The sequence below is a fragment of the Carcharodon carcharias genome, chromosome 12 (assembly GCF_017639515.1).
Source record: "Carcharodon carcharias isolate sCarCar2 chromosome 12, sCarCar2.pri, whole genome shotgun sequence".
Classification (NCBI taxonomy): domain Eukaryota; kingdom Metazoa; phylum Chordata; class Chondrichthyes; order Lamniformes; family Lamnidae; genus Carcharodon; species Carcharodon carcharias.
Window position 1 is genome coordinate 86588082 of NC_054478.1, and position 15194 is coordinate 86603275.

Here is a 15194-nt window from a genome sequence, read left to right on the forward strand (position 1 = left end):
CGGGGCGGAGATCTCGCCTAACAAGAGCTGCCAGCCAATCAGAGGCTGGCAGCTCTTGTGCTCAGCAGTGCCACGGACGAAGCCGTAGCTGCTGCCGGAAGGATAGTCCCAGCAACACGGAGTGACCCACTCAGCAAGTAAGTAATGTGGGGGAGCAGGGTTTCGCGGGACGGTGGTGTTAAGGGGAGAGGGGTGAAGGGGATTTGACAACAAGGGCAAGGCCGTAGCTCTCGGGGGGCCCTGCACTTCCCAATATCCAGTCCCCAAATCAGGCACTCAGTACCTTTGATTGATGAACCACCATGCCCACCTTCCACCCCTGGAGCTGACAAGCTGGGTAGCACAGCTTTACCTGTCATGCATGCTGCATGGCAATTAGCCTGTCTGCAGCTAGGTTAATAGTAGCGATGGTGGGATAAGGCCCTTAGGTGGTCAGTAATTGGCCACTTAAGGATCTCAATTGGGGCAGAGTGAGAAGGTCGACCAGGGGCCTTCTGGCGGAGGTGGGAAGGCGGCAGGGTCTGGCACACCACCATTCCATCTAATTACATGTCCTTCCCGCTTCCAAGCTTGCCACTAATGAGAGCACAAGATTCCGGCCTAAATTTCTATTTTATTTCTATTTAGATTTTAATATCTGATCTACATTCTGAAAGTATTTGAACAGGAATATTAACGTCATTGACAAATAATTATGCTAGAGGCAACTTTTAAATTATTGATCACTGGCTTCTCTTGTGCATGCACACTGTTTTAAAATCAAAGTAAGAAAAGTCACAAGAGAGAGCTTGTTTTAAATTATTTGTAATATAAGTTATTTAGTACTGCCACTGTTCATTTTTGCACAACTAAATTCTGATTTTTACCTCTGAAGCGGAAAACAATTAGTTCTGCTTATATAAAAACAAAAAAACTGCGGATGCTGGAAATCCAAAACAAAAACAGAATTACCTGGAAAAATTCAGCAGGTCTGGCAGCATCGGCGGAGAAGAAAAGAGTTGACGTTTCGAGTCCTCATGACCCTTCAACAGTTTTGTTGAAGGGTCATGAGGACTCGAAACGTCAACTCTTTTCTTCTCCGCCGATGCTGCCAGACCTGCTGAGTTTTTCCAGGTAATTCTGTTTTTGTTTTAGTTCTGCTTATACTTCATTGTAACATTAAGGAAAATTCAAGAACTAGGCTCTAAGATTTTTTTAAACAGATTACCCACCAGGTTTCCTGGGCTTCAAGGTGATTTCTGTAGAGAACAGATTTTAGCATTAGTGAAAATTAGTAAAATAATAAAGGAAATGTTTTAGTTATATTAAAAAGGTGTATTAATTTACAATTGCACCTACCTTGGCTTGATACATAAAGTTCTGCAGTACTTTTAGCTTCACCTCTTGGTTCAAGTTGAGCGATTACTGAATAAACCCCTGAAAAATACAGTTTTATACTTCTGTGTTTTATCTGAAATTAGTATTACACACAGAAAAAAGCCAATCAGGCCAAAATATCTTTGCTAGTGTTTATGCTCTGCATGAGGCCCTTCCCACCCTACGTCATTTCACTCTACCAATAAATTCTTCCACTCCTATCTCCCTCAAGTACTTATTTAGATTTCCCTTAAATACATTTATGCTATTCACCTTAAATATTTCTCTGGTAGCAAGTTCAACAATCTAACTACTCGGTGAGTAAAGACGCTTTTCCTGAACTCCTTAATAGTGACTATCTTATATTTATGGCCTTTAGATTTGGACTGCTACACAAGTGAAACTTTTTTTACTTCTATTCTATCCAACCCTTCCATATTTTCAATGATGTCTATCAGTTCACTTTCAGCCTTTTCTTTTCTAGCCATCAGTTCTGCTATCATCCTCGTAGATCTTTTTTGTACCCCCAGCTCCCAGTGCCTCTACATCTTTTTTTGCAATATGGAGCTGAATGGGGCAGGGTCCCCAACCCCCACCCTGGCTTGGCAGGCTCGCCTCACAGACATTTAACAACAGCTAACTGGCTTGAGGTAAGCTTTCCATCCTCCTTGAGAAGGAAGTCCCACTTCAGAGAACTGCTGGGAAGCTAAATGGTTGGCAGCTCTCTTCCCAGCCATGACACCGGGAGCAGTGGTCACTGTTGGGACTGCAGCGAGTCCCAGATGGAACCGTGCTGCATTGCAGCCAGTCGTGAAGCCAAGTTTGGGGTCTCACCAGGGCCACGATGGCAAATCCTGGTGAAGGGGGTGGGTGACATCAGGGCAGACAGGGCAAAGTGGAAAGGAATAATGGTGAGTGGAGGTGCAGGCTAAAAAGGGCATACTTGGGGCTCAAAATGGAGGCAGACCTCTTGCCATAGTTGGCCACTTAAGGGCCTTAATTGGTCCACGGGTGAGCAGTCTGCATGATGCCTCCTCCGCTGCTGGTCAAATCACAGCAGGGCAGGCAGGGGTAGGTAGGCAGCAAGCATGATGCCACTATCATAGCGCCCAATCTGACCAGGGAGTCCAGAACTGTGCACAGTACTCTTAAGTGTGGCTAAGCCAAGGTTCTATATTAATTTAACATAACTTCACTGTTTTCCCTTAGCCCAAGTATTTTGTTTGCAGATAGATAACTGAGATGGATAGATAGCTACTGTAATAAAAGTAATGCGTTTAATGCACACCTTCATCTTCTGTTGTGACATTATGGATAGTCATAAAGTGTCGTCGCCCATCTCTTCTGAAGCTGTATTTTGGACTTTCTTTAAGCACCACTGTATCTTTAAACCAGGTTACAATGGCATCATCAAAGGATACTTCACATTCAAATACAGCTGACTCATGTTCTTTCACCACAATATCCTGGATTGTCTTTGTGAATTCAATTGGTTGCGCTATAACGCAAAAGAACAGAAACAATACAATAGTTGTACAAAACTAGTCATCAAAGTACAACTCAATTAAGACTTTTTGGTAAAACCACAAACCTTCAACTATTAGATCAGCCGAGGTTTCAAGATCTTCATACTTGCAAGTAAATCGGCCTTGATCTTCTGGTTTCAAGTCACTAATAGTAACTTTCTGCAACTTATCCACAACATCTATAGAATATCTGCCTCGTCCTTCAATCCTTCTACCGTTCCTAAACCACTCAGTGTTCAGGTTTGGTAAGGAAAACTGGCAAACCATAATACAAATGTGACCTTCCTTACCAGAAAGATTTTCAAGGTGCTGTTCAACTATAGGTTCTGGAAAACATAAAGCATTGCAAATAAGTTAGACAAGTTAATAAAAGGAAAGGACGTTCAGAATTAAAAGGCAGAATTTTCTGCCTGTCAGGCGGGTGGGCCTGACCCAATCTCCAGCGGGTGGGGAGCCAATCCACTGGAGAAGCGAGCCCCGCCGCCATTTTATGCAGGCGGGCCAATTAAACGCTATGCGCTTCCTGTGTGGGTGGGGGGGGGGATTCTCCAAAAGCGAGAGTGCGCTGTTTCGCGCATGCGCACGAAAGAACGCACATCTCCCTGAGGCTAAGTGCTGCCTCAGGGAGATCGCTTACACTTTTAAAAAGATTAAAAATAGAAAAAAAAATTCCCTAACATGGGACATGTTCATAAATTACAGTAAAACTTTATTAAGCTTTTTAGAACCCTGCATGAAACCTCAACCCACCGGTGGATGAGGTTTCATGTTTTTTCTATTTGCCGCCGGGGCTCTTGGTCTGCCCGCCAACTTAAGGTTGAACGGGCAGGTCCTTTAATTGTTTAAATGATCCTGTCAATGGCCTCAATGGCAGCTGCTTCTGTTGTGCCCCCGCCTTCCTGAAAATATAAATGGGGCGGGATGACGTCAGGGGTTCCACCCGACGTCACCCGCGTCATTTTATGCATCGGCAAGTGAGCCCCAGCCCCTGCTCGCCAACGGCAAAATTCTGCCCAAAAATGCAAATGGTACTTACCGACAACAGTCAGTTTAGCACTAGAAATATGTGGGCCACAGACAATGCGGAAGTTGCCTTGATCTTGCAGTGTACAGTCTTTGATCTTTAAGCGATGAATATCACCATCAATGCTAATTTCATACTTGCTATCTGATTCCAACTTTTCAGTTCCTTTGTACCAGGAAAGTTTGATTTCAGGATAGTTTATCTTTATCGCACATTCAAACACTGCATCCACGTTTGTACGTACAATTTGATCTTCAATGTCCTTGATTAATTCAATAGGCTGCAGAGAACAAATGTTTTTTTTTAAATATTCATTTCAAACAAAACACTGTAAAACACTACACTGGAATACAACTTGAGGTCACTAATTTATTATAGTGTAGATCTTACCTCAACCTTTTCTATTCTTTGCTGGATATATTGGATGAGTTCATTGAACTCTTCTTCTTCAGGACCTCGTTCATGTTCTTCCAACTCCTTAACAAAGCAACAATGAAAAAGCATTGCATAATAAACCATGTAAGACTTTTATTCTGCATAAAAACTATAGTATGCTCCACAGTATTAATGCACTGAGAAATGAATAAAAAGTAGCTCACCATTCTGTGAGTTTCATCTTCTTTGCTGGCTTTCAGTTGTTCAATGGCTTGAAGAAGACCACGGAAATCAGTAATTCCATACATGCGGGCATACTTTTCATATTCCTTAGGATCAACATTCCTTAGCAGTTCTACAATGTCAATGTCCTTGTCTATTTCTTCTTCCTTTTGTTTGGAAGGTGTTCTTTTAAAAATAAATGGTAAACATGAATGCATTATCACTGCATTTGAAATGAAAAGTAAATTAAATAAAATAAAATGTATAAATTGATGGATCAAAACTAAAGTCAATATGATGTACTACTGTAAAATTACTTTGCCCATTACTACATAAAATGGCATAAAAAAATTAAGAACAAAGCTGCTACACCAAAAAAAATTCTGTTACATTAAACTTTATAAATATTCACTATTTTTGCTGGTAAACAGAAGTTATCATAAAATGACAAATACTACACTTTAATATCATCTGTTCATTTATATTATGAATCAGAACTTTTAACAATTCCACCAAATCTAAAATACTTACTTCTTCAGTTTAGCTCTGAAGTCTGTTTCAACAACAATTTCTTTCTTCTCCTCAATTTCCAAATTTACACTGCTTTCAATTTCACCAGATTTGTTAGATGCTACACATCTGTACTGTCCCCCGTCAGTTTTTACCACGTCTTTGATTTCCAATTTGGCCTCTTGTCCCTTCTGCTGTACAATAACTCGGCCACCATGGTTTATCTGCCTCCATTTGCCTTTCATCCATTTAACATTTGGAATTGGGTCACCACCAACCTTTGCAATGAATGTTGCTACACCCTCTGAAATGTAAAATATAATCAAGATCAATGATAATGTCTTTTAAACTTTTACTCTCTTTATTTTTTCCCCACTAAACATCTATTAACTAATCCTGTGTTGCCCTATTTAGCTAAGAAATGGCACCCATGCTTTAGTTAATTTGTTAGGTGGTGTGCTTAAACAACACAGTGACAGAACCTTGTTAAGTGTCCTCTTCCTTCTGGAGGACGCAACAAAAGGTGATTAAACTTATTTTCTCTAGAAGAATGAATATGAATCTACTTTCAGACAATAAGTTAAACTAACACCTTCTAGATGACAGGCAATGGTGCAGCATTGTCATTATTTGGTCATTTTTGCTTTGAAATGTTTTGCATCCTTCAGAAATATTGCTTTTTAATAAACATTACATGAGAGGAAATATTCCATGGTGCACTTACTTTCTGTTATTTTCAGACTCTTTGGTTTCTCAATGAAGAAGATCTTGTCTGGCTCTGGTGGAGAAACCACTTTCTTTGCTACAGCTTTTTCTAAACCAGAAAAGTTAAAAGAATTTCAAAGTTCATAGTTTTAGTTTTCAATGTCAAAATTCTCACAAACAAACAAGTTGATCATACCAGGAGTAAACAGTATATACATTAGAAGAAACATTATTTTTTGTTATTATCAGCATTAAAAACAACAGTCACAATGAAGATTTAATATTATGGCCAAGTATTTCAGGTGGCATTTACACTAACAAACTTGACTTCACCTCCAAGCAGTTCTCAATCTATAAAGTAAATAAGGAGATATAGGGTCAGAACTGAATCTGCAGAAGAGCAGCGAGGCCCAGTTCATTCTATTTTGCTCTGTAGTCAGGGGAGGTTTGAGTCTGAATTTAGGCTGCACGAATCTATATTATACCAATGCCACCAATATTAAAAAACAGTAGTGTTAAAGCAGAGAATTGCACCTAACACTTTGAGGTTTAATGCAGCTCTTGCTTACTCCAAATGATTGTCATAAATTCAACAATCATGATGTTGTAAAGTTTACGGAGAGTGTGATATATTTGCCGTATCATTTTCTGTTGTTCCTCCTGCAATCTTCTAAATGTGGAGGTTGTAGGGTGTTTGACCTTATATTTCACCTAAATCTTCATCATATAGTGGATGACCCTAGTCACATGCAGGTGACATGCTTTTATTTTATGTGTTCACACATGGATAGCTGAGGTACATAATATTGGGCAGCTGCAGCTCTACGTCAGTGTTTGATTGTGCATGATGTCACTATATCTTTGAGAAAATGCCAGGTATGAAAACAGTAGAAAAAGTTAAATTAAACAACGTGTAATTTTTCAGTTAACTCAAAATTTATAATCTGGCCCCTGTGAAAAGCCTGATGATGCCTTTTGTCCGTCAGGTTTTGAATCCACTTAGAGTCATTATGGGATTATCGGCAGCAAGATTTATGTTTCTCTCCAGCTGATAACAGTTAAACAAGTTTGGGGTTTCTTCTAATTCCTTCTAAGGGTCTATGAAAAAGTAATCTTCATTTGAGACTGGGGATTTGATAGTAGATATTAATGCATCAACTTACATATCTGAAATCTGCCTCCAATCATAAACATGGATGAATTAAAAATAATACATCTGTGAAGAAACTCCAATAGAACCTCTGCATTGACAATGAACAAGAAGCTTTCACCTCTTTATCCAGTTGTGAGTTTCATAAGGCAACTGTGTGGAAGGACATGGTTCTTCAAGGTTGGGTTGTTGAGAAGTAATATGAGTCTTGGAACCTGTAGATGACTTACATGCATTTGTGGCTTCTTGCCTGCCTATGTTTAATAAAGTCCCTAAATCGTTTGATTCGTCAGACGTCTGGCAGGCGTTATTTGAAAGAGTTGAGGCAATACATTCACACTCACTGACTTATTCCTTTTCAAGAGTAACAAGCTGCTCGATATATTTAAAAACAAAAAACAAAAAACTGCGGATGCTGGAAATACAAAACAAAAACAGAATTACCTGGAAAAACTCAGCAGGTCTGGCAGCATCGGCGGAGAAGAAAAGAGTTGACGTTTCGAGTCTTCATGACCCTTCGACAGAACTAGGTGAATCCCAGGAAGGGGTGAAATATAAGCAGATATAAGCTTATATTTCACCCCTTCCTGGGATTCGCCTAGTTCTGTCGCAGGGTCATGAGGACTCGAAACGTCAACTCTTTTCTTCTCCGCCGATGCTGCCAGACCTGCTGAGTTTTTCCAGGTAATTCTGTTTTTGTTTCGATATATTTAGATCAGTGTATGTATTTGCTTGTGGAACAGAGTAAAGTTTCTTTAGTAAAAGGTTGGAAATTAATATTACTGTCTAATTTTAGATATCTGATGCCTACCATCAACCGTGCAAAAATGTACGTTATAAATAATAAATCTGAAAAAGTCGAAATCTACCTTGTATTGACATTGCCACTATGCTGCTAGGTTTACAAAGTATGCTAGCAAGTCTACTGGTAAAAAAAATTATGTTGAATCTCTTTTTGTTACTTAGAATTCTGGTATTCTCTCTTTCTAGAACTGACATGGATTCAGTTGTAAATATCACCCATGTGAGATTTACAAATAAAATCTTCAGGACATTGTGACAAATATGCATAACAAGCATTAGCAATTCAGAGCAGATACTCCCAAGATATTTATTTGGCAACATGGAAAACTGTACTGTAATACATCCATACATTTCTACCATTGCACAATAGATCGAACATATCTATTTTTGTGCATGGTAGCTTTTGCATTATACACGTAGAATCACACAGAAATTCCCATATGGGAGTCTGTTTATGTTTGTGATAGTGCTAGGTCTCCATGTTTTACCATTACTTTAACTGGAAGAATAAAACACTGGCCAGAGCTGCCTCCATATTTTACAAATCAAAGATATATGCTCCTACACTCCAATTTCTATGATTACATCATTAATAGTATCTTGGAATGTGTTTGTACAAGACATGGAGACCAATTGCCTGTACAGATCATGTAATAAGGTTAAACAAAATGATTACAGAATAAGATGCAGTTTTGATACTATGAACAAAATAGGAAAGTCCTTATGCACATGATGTGTGTTCAAATTACATCTCAATTAATGGTGTATTATTACACCATCATCTGTTTAAGAACAAAACAAAAGCTGTACATAAATTTATTTAATATTGTGGTCAAAGACACCCGGAATGAAACTTCAAATGAAGAGCGTTTGGCAGTATGAAATGTAATTAATCACAATGAAACAGGAGTTGCTATCTAACTGCAAGGAACAAACACATAATTTAAGGTATGAACCAGAATTATGCTTTTCGTTTAATTCTTTGTTTAAGAATTCAAAAGTAAGAAGCAACATTTTCTTCCTTTTACAAATGTTCCATGTCTAGCTTAGCAAAATGGTCCTGCTCCTAGTGGTTGCAAGATCTGTGAGAACACCTTTAGAATTTTTGATTAACAAAAGATTACTACTGGCAGCTAGAGGCATATTTGACCAATGACAAAGCCTGGTTTTGACATTGCTAATGGTAAACTTAGCCATTGGTTAATGATCCAATCATCCAATGTCACTTATATGGCTCAGTGGATCACCTCGATGTTTCAATACTTCAAATAAAAGATCTCAGTGCTCCGCTTTTTCCCTTAATGCAGTAAGACTAAAGAGGTTTGATACAATTAACAAGACATGATTTGTAAGAGCTTTCAGCTTCCTTGTGGTATGCACATTACAATGCCAATCTATTTCATATCAACCTCATACCTTGGACTGTTAGTTTGGCTTTGCAAGAGACACTTCCAGCTTCATTTGTAGCTTTACATAGGTAGTCACCACTATCTGTTTTAGTAGATGTTTTACTTTCCAGGGCTGCTGTACCATCCTTGAATGTCATATTCAATCTTTCAGATGATTTAATTTCTTTCCTGTCTTTAAACCATTGTATCTTAATTGGTTCAGACCCATGGACATGGCAGGTAAGCTTCAATGACTCTCCTTCGGTTATTGTCATTGGTTTGAGTGGTATGTCACAGACAGGAGGCTTTTTAAGCTCTAAAACAACAATATAGTACATGTCAGTATTTAAAATGGAAAGCCTGATGGTATCAAACATAAGAGCAAAGATTCTTTAAACTCTTTGTTTTACCCAGTCCATATCCCTTCCCCTTTGAGGTTACCCGTTGCTTTTGCTGTTTCGCACCATCACATTTTCTCTTTCATCCAGGAGGGATTAGCAGTCTGTGCTGCAGAATGCTTCACAGATAACATTAATGGCACTTCATAATTTACTCACAAAATATGCATTGATGTTGAACAATACTGCACCTTTACTGCATACAATGCCCTGAATTTCACATTTGGCATGCACACCAAGTCAGCGGGCCCAGAAGCAGACGGAAAATGTGCTTCAGTCACAACTGGCCCCTGAACGCAATTGCACATTGGTTGGAAAATTAACGGCCAGCCAGGGTGAAACATGTGCTGAGAAAGCCTCAGTGCTGCCAAGGGGGACGGGAAGAGGGTAGGTGCCAACAAAAGTGAGGGTGCGGGTGGGTGCTTCTAGTGAGCTCCCGGAAGCCAGCCAGCTGTTGCGTAGCTGCGTCAGGGAGCTACAGACCTGGACAGATTAAGTGAGAAGAAAAAGATGCACCAACTGTGTCTTTGCAACACAGGCAAACACCTGACAGCAGAACTCAAAAAACATCAGTCCCCAGATATCATTTTTTATTATATTTCACCCAGGACATCTCATCCCACCCTTGGAAGAGGTTTCGTTAAAAATGGGCTGCCTGCCTGCCCGTTTTGCCTGTGTGACGAGCACAAAATGACACGGGCAATGTAAATCATGGGCAATAGGCATTTTAATGGTATAATTGGCCCTTTAATTGTTGGCGGGCATGGCTCTGACTCCCACACGCCGACCTCAATATTGCTTGTGTGCGCAATCATGTTGGGACACGTGCACAACGCCATTTCACACAATTTCATATACGTTCGGGTCAGGGGCTCCTGTGCCCGATCAACGTAAGATTCTGGCTAATGTTTCATCCAGTAGCCTGCATAAGAAATGGATAAAATTGTCCAAAGAGAAAAAAAAGTCTGTATTGCTGTCAACTGAGATTTGAACTCACACCACTTTAGTTAGAGTTCATCATAGTAACAGGCACGGAAAAAAATTGTCCATTCCTACAAAGGAAAATTTCCTGCCTCAGAACTTAGTGAAATGTAAAAACCTTTCAAAGCAATTTGTGCATATTTTTAGTTGACATTCAACAGCTTATACAAGTCTTCTGCAGCAGAGCATTGCTGGTAAGACAAGATCTAAATGAAATATTGATAACAACTGACAACAGGTAAAAATTTTAGAATGCTATTTGATAGAATAATTAAGGATGTCAAGGTAACTCTTAAAAAAACCCTGATACATTTGACTAAATAAGCAGCTGCAGAATTTGCATGCATTAGTTTCTTCATCCATGGGATATCAGGCACAAAGAATGATAAAATAATTGTCTTTATCACTAACCTTTGATCAGGACAGACACTGTAAACATTGCAGTGCCTGCTTCATTGGCTGCTTTACATGTATAAACAGCAGAATCATTAAGATGTACTTTCTTCATGTTCAACAGTACTACATTATTTTTAAATGACAAATCATAATTTTCAGTTTGCAGGATCTCTTGTTCATCTTTGAACCAGGTTACAGATATTGGTTGTGAACCAGAAAGACGACCTTCAAGTTTTATAGATTTTCCTTCTGTATCATGTATTTGTTCCAAAGGCTTTTTAGTAAAGTTTGGTGGAATTTTACGATCTGTAACAGACAAGATGAAGTTATGCTTCAACGAGAGAAATCTATTAAAAAGTGAAAATCTGAAATTACGCTTGAAGATGATGGTTGAGAGTTGCAAAACTTAAGGGTAGAAATTTTTGCTTGGCAGGCGGGCACGCGTCCGACCTGCTCGAGCATGAAATGAAGCGTGTTGAGATTGACCAAGTGTGCCAATGTCAACGTGCAGTCGTGTGATAGTTCGGTCAGCGGGCACAGTGCCGACAATTGAAAGGCCTGTTAAGGCTATTAAGTAATCAATTAAATAAAATTTTTCCCTGCCTGTCCAACCTAATGTTAGGCGGGCAGGCAAAAAGGGCCAAGCGGCCTTTGCATTTTCTTTGGAAACCTCATCCACGGACAGGATGAGGTTTCCAAAAGCAAATAAAAATAAAATTAAAACTTTAATTTTTCATTAATAATATGTCTCTGCACATGCGCCAGAGTCACATGAAGAGGCCAGTTTCATTACATTTTCATATCTCTTTATTTCCCTGAGGCAGCTCTGTGCCTCAGGGAGATTATGAAGCACTCACCCACATACACGAGCGCAGTTCACACTGGGCCCGCTTGCCCTCCTCCACAACCCCTGCACAGGCTGCGCTCAGCGCTGCTGCTCGTGTTTCACGCTGGGCGGGCCTTAATTGGCCCACCAGCGTTAAATTGCAATCCAGTGCCAATCGTGGATGGCGATCGGCTTCCCGACCACTCCCATTGAGCACCCCCACCAAGGGCAAAATTCAGACCTAAGACTCATTGATATGGAATAAAAAGATTTTCATCATCTCTGATATTAGTTTTCACAGTTTAGATTTTTGTTCTATATAATTGCCTTACTTCAAATTATTACTTCAAAAGAAGAACCTCACATAGATAACATGACAAAAGCTGAACAAGTCACTGGAAAATAATCACAATGAAGAAGTAAAACTAACAAGAAGCAACATTCTTCCTGCAAATGAATAAAGCTTAGCCTGGAATATTGAACTGGGGGAAAAAAAAACTGATATTGAGAAATACCTTTTACAGTCACTGACGCTTTGCTCGAGTCCTTTCCAATATCATTACTAGCCTCACAAACATAATGGCTAGCATCTCCTTTGTCTGCTTTTAGAATTGTCAAGTGAGGTGTATTTTCCACACAGGTTATCTTGTAATTGCCACTTGGTCGAATCTCTTTGCCATCCTTCAGCCAAATAACTTTAATTGGGGAAGAGCCAGTTAAGTGGCATTCAAGTTCTACACTTTGCCCAGTGATAACTTCCACTGATTCTAGCTTTTTGTCAAATACAGGAGCAATTCTAGCTTCTAAAAATATAACAAGAAATAATTATTTTCTATCATAATACTATCAACGGTGAAGTAATTGCATCTTGCAAAGATAGTTAAAATAAACAGATATTAAATATTACAAAATTAGGACATAAGATAATAAAGACAAAGAGTTGAAGATATTTAACTCAACAAACCTTTCAGGGTTAGCTTTGAACTACATGAAGCATCTCCAACCATGTTGGAAGCTTTGCAAGTGTATTCACCAGCATGATCCATCTCAGTGTTAAGAATTTTAAGAGTTGCTACATTCCCTATGAAAGATATAAGTATTTTTTCTCCACTAGTCAATCTTACACCATCTTTAAACCAAGAAGTTTCAATGGGTGTTGAACCAGAAACATGACATTCAAATGTCACTGGAAGATGAAGAGTTCCTTCCATATTCTGAATTTTTCTTGTGAAAGAAGGAGCAATTTTACGTTCTGCAAAATAAACAATTAAGAAATCAGTTCATTAAAACTGTGATCATATAGATTACTTTTTTTTAACCACAACGGAAAGGTTAAAAAGTTCCAACTGAAAAATATATCACATGCAGACATGTGCCAATCTGTCAAGCATAGGTATCAGTTAATCAGTTAAGCAAAATCACCTTGGATAGTGAGCATGGCCTTTGATGAGCAGGCCCCTATTTTATTTTCAGCTTTGCATATAAATTCCCCACAGTCACTCATAGTTGTTTTCTTCAGTTCCATTCTTGCAACATTATTCACAAACTCCATTTTGCAATTAGGGGTGGCTCTCAGTTTTGTGTCTCCTTTGTACCAAGACACTTTAAGTTCAGGTGTTCCAGCAAGTGTGCATTCAAAAAATCCTGGGTCTCCTACTGTTATTTCCAGAGGGTCTAAATGTTGCATAAATGTTGGTGGTTCTAAAGTATAATCAATATACATATCAAGAATTAAAGATTGTGCATATCACATATACAAAAAAGAAAACAAAAGAATATGATATTGATGTAAAGTCAGTGAGTGATAGAAATCAGAAGTTTAACAAACCTAGTATTTTCACTTCAGCATGACAAATGTCCATTCCAGCATTATTTTCTACTTCACATGTATATTTTGCATCATCGTCTTTAATACAGTTGAGAATCTCCAAAATACAAGATGTTTCAGTGGTAGTTAAAATATGTTTTTCCGACTGGAATATAGCTATTCCATTTTTCTTCCAGCTGACTTTGATTTCTGGGGTACCAGTGAATGTGCAGTCTAGACAAACTGACTTCCCCAGTACAACACTAGAATCCTTCAACTTCTTCTGGAATACTGCTGGTTCTGGTAAGGATATATATGAAAATAGTTCAAATAAAACATTAACTTACATTGGAGACCTTTCATTTAATCTGTACTTTACAAACCTTTCACAAACAATTTTGTTGTACAAGAATCTTTGCCAGCTTCATTACTGACTTGGCAGATATAGTCTCCACCTTGGGAAGAATCTACGTTTAGTAGTTCTAATACTGCTGTTGAGCCACTTAAAGAAATTTGACATTTCCTTCCTGTTATCAGTTCAGTGCTACCTTTAAACCATGCCACTTTCAGTGGAACTGTTCCAGTAACAACGCTTGTAAATCTCACATTTGAACCAGGTAAAACTTCCTGAGGATCAGGTTTGCTCATAAATGAGGGCGGTTCTAAAGGAGTCAAAGCAAAATAGTGTAATAGAACATTACGTTATAAATTTACCAGAAAGTTAAATATAAAGACCATGATCTATTTGTTTAAAATTAAAAAAAATAAGTTTTTCTCTTTTTTCACAATTTTTACCCCTTTGCCCCCTAGCAGCCTTCCAGTTATTCAACCAAGTAACCATTCTTCATATCTAAGATTGAAAGATGGGCACCAGCAGTTTGGCCATTTGACAAGGAAAATGATCATTGCTGGGCCTGATTCTGCCCTGATCCAACACCCAAACTGATGTCTCTTAAAAGTGACAACAGGTCTTTTTTTCATTTTCTATCTCAGGTCAAATGTAGTGTCCCCAACCACTGACTAGAGACCTTCTGTAAGAATCCTGACAAATTCTTATATCACATAATCTTGCTAATTAATTAAAACTAACTTAAATGCTATGGCTAACTATACGCTTCTTTATTTTCCTTGTTATACTGAATCTTAAACTGAATTATTTTTCTCGCTTTAGCCAGGCATGACAGCAGAATGGTTATGCATTGATGGAGACCAAGCATGGGAAGCCAGAGCTCTTGAGATCTGACCCGGCTTGGACAGTCAGATGCATCTTTCTAATTGGGTCAGTTAAATAATAGTGAAGTAATTATTGGGTTAATTGCTCTCCATAGGTTTTGCTGTATAAAGAAATATAAGAGGAGATTCTCCGAGCAGAGGTTATAGAGGTATTGCATGTCACACTGACTGTACCTGGGGCAGGACCAGTGAGATGTTACATGGAGATTGCGCTTCTACCCAGACAGTGTTACAATTGTGAGGTTAACAAAATTATTATGTTTTACCTTAATTTAAGCTAAAATGAAGGGGATTATGTGATCTGCTCTGATGCCTCGCTGTCAGCAAGCCCTGATTAGTTTGATTGTTCGAGGTTAAAAGGGGCCCAGATTGAATTACTGAGAAGAAGGTGCAAGATGCTCACATCTGGTGACAATGGCAACAGCCTGTATGCTAATAGTGGATCGCCTGTAAATCTCCAAAGTTCCAGAAAAGTTTTGAGAATGACAAGTTG

The 15194-nt window shown here is 38.8% G+C and overlaps 1 protein-coding gene across 1 annotated transcript in view; it reads right to left on the reverse strand.

The window, feature by feature from the left end:
* Positions 1–15194, reverse strand: part of ttn.1 (titin, tandem duplicate 1) — a 685821-nt gene that overhangs the window by 221240 nt on the left and 449387 nt on the right. The window contains exons 122-137 of the mRNA XM_041201521.1: positions 13852–14130; positions 13490–13768; positions 13084–13362; positions 12626–12913; positions 12177–12464; positions 10851–11141; positions 9089–9376; positions 5738–5827; positions 5035–5317; positions 4506–4689; positions 4297–4383; positions 3919–4186; positions 2948–3208; positions 2645–2854; positions 1339–1416; positions 1212–1238 (exon numbers count right to left, since the gene is read on the reverse strand). Coding sequence (XP_041057455.1) covers positions 1212–1238; positions 1339–1416; positions 2645–2854; positions 2948–3208; positions 3919–4186; positions 4297–4383; positions 4506–4689; positions 5035–5317; positions 5738–5827; positions 9089–9376; positions 10851–11141; positions 12177–12464; positions 12626–12913; positions 13084–13362; positions 13490–13768; positions 13852–14130 — 3480 coding nt within the window. The remainder of the gene's footprint in view (positions 1–1211; positions 1239–1338; positions 1417–2644; positions 2855–2947; positions 3209–3918; positions 4187–4296; positions 4384–4505; positions 4690–5034; positions 5318–5737; positions 5828–9088; positions 9377–10850; positions 11142–12176; positions 12465–12625; positions 12914–13083; positions 13363–13489; positions 13769–13851; positions 14131–15194) is intronic.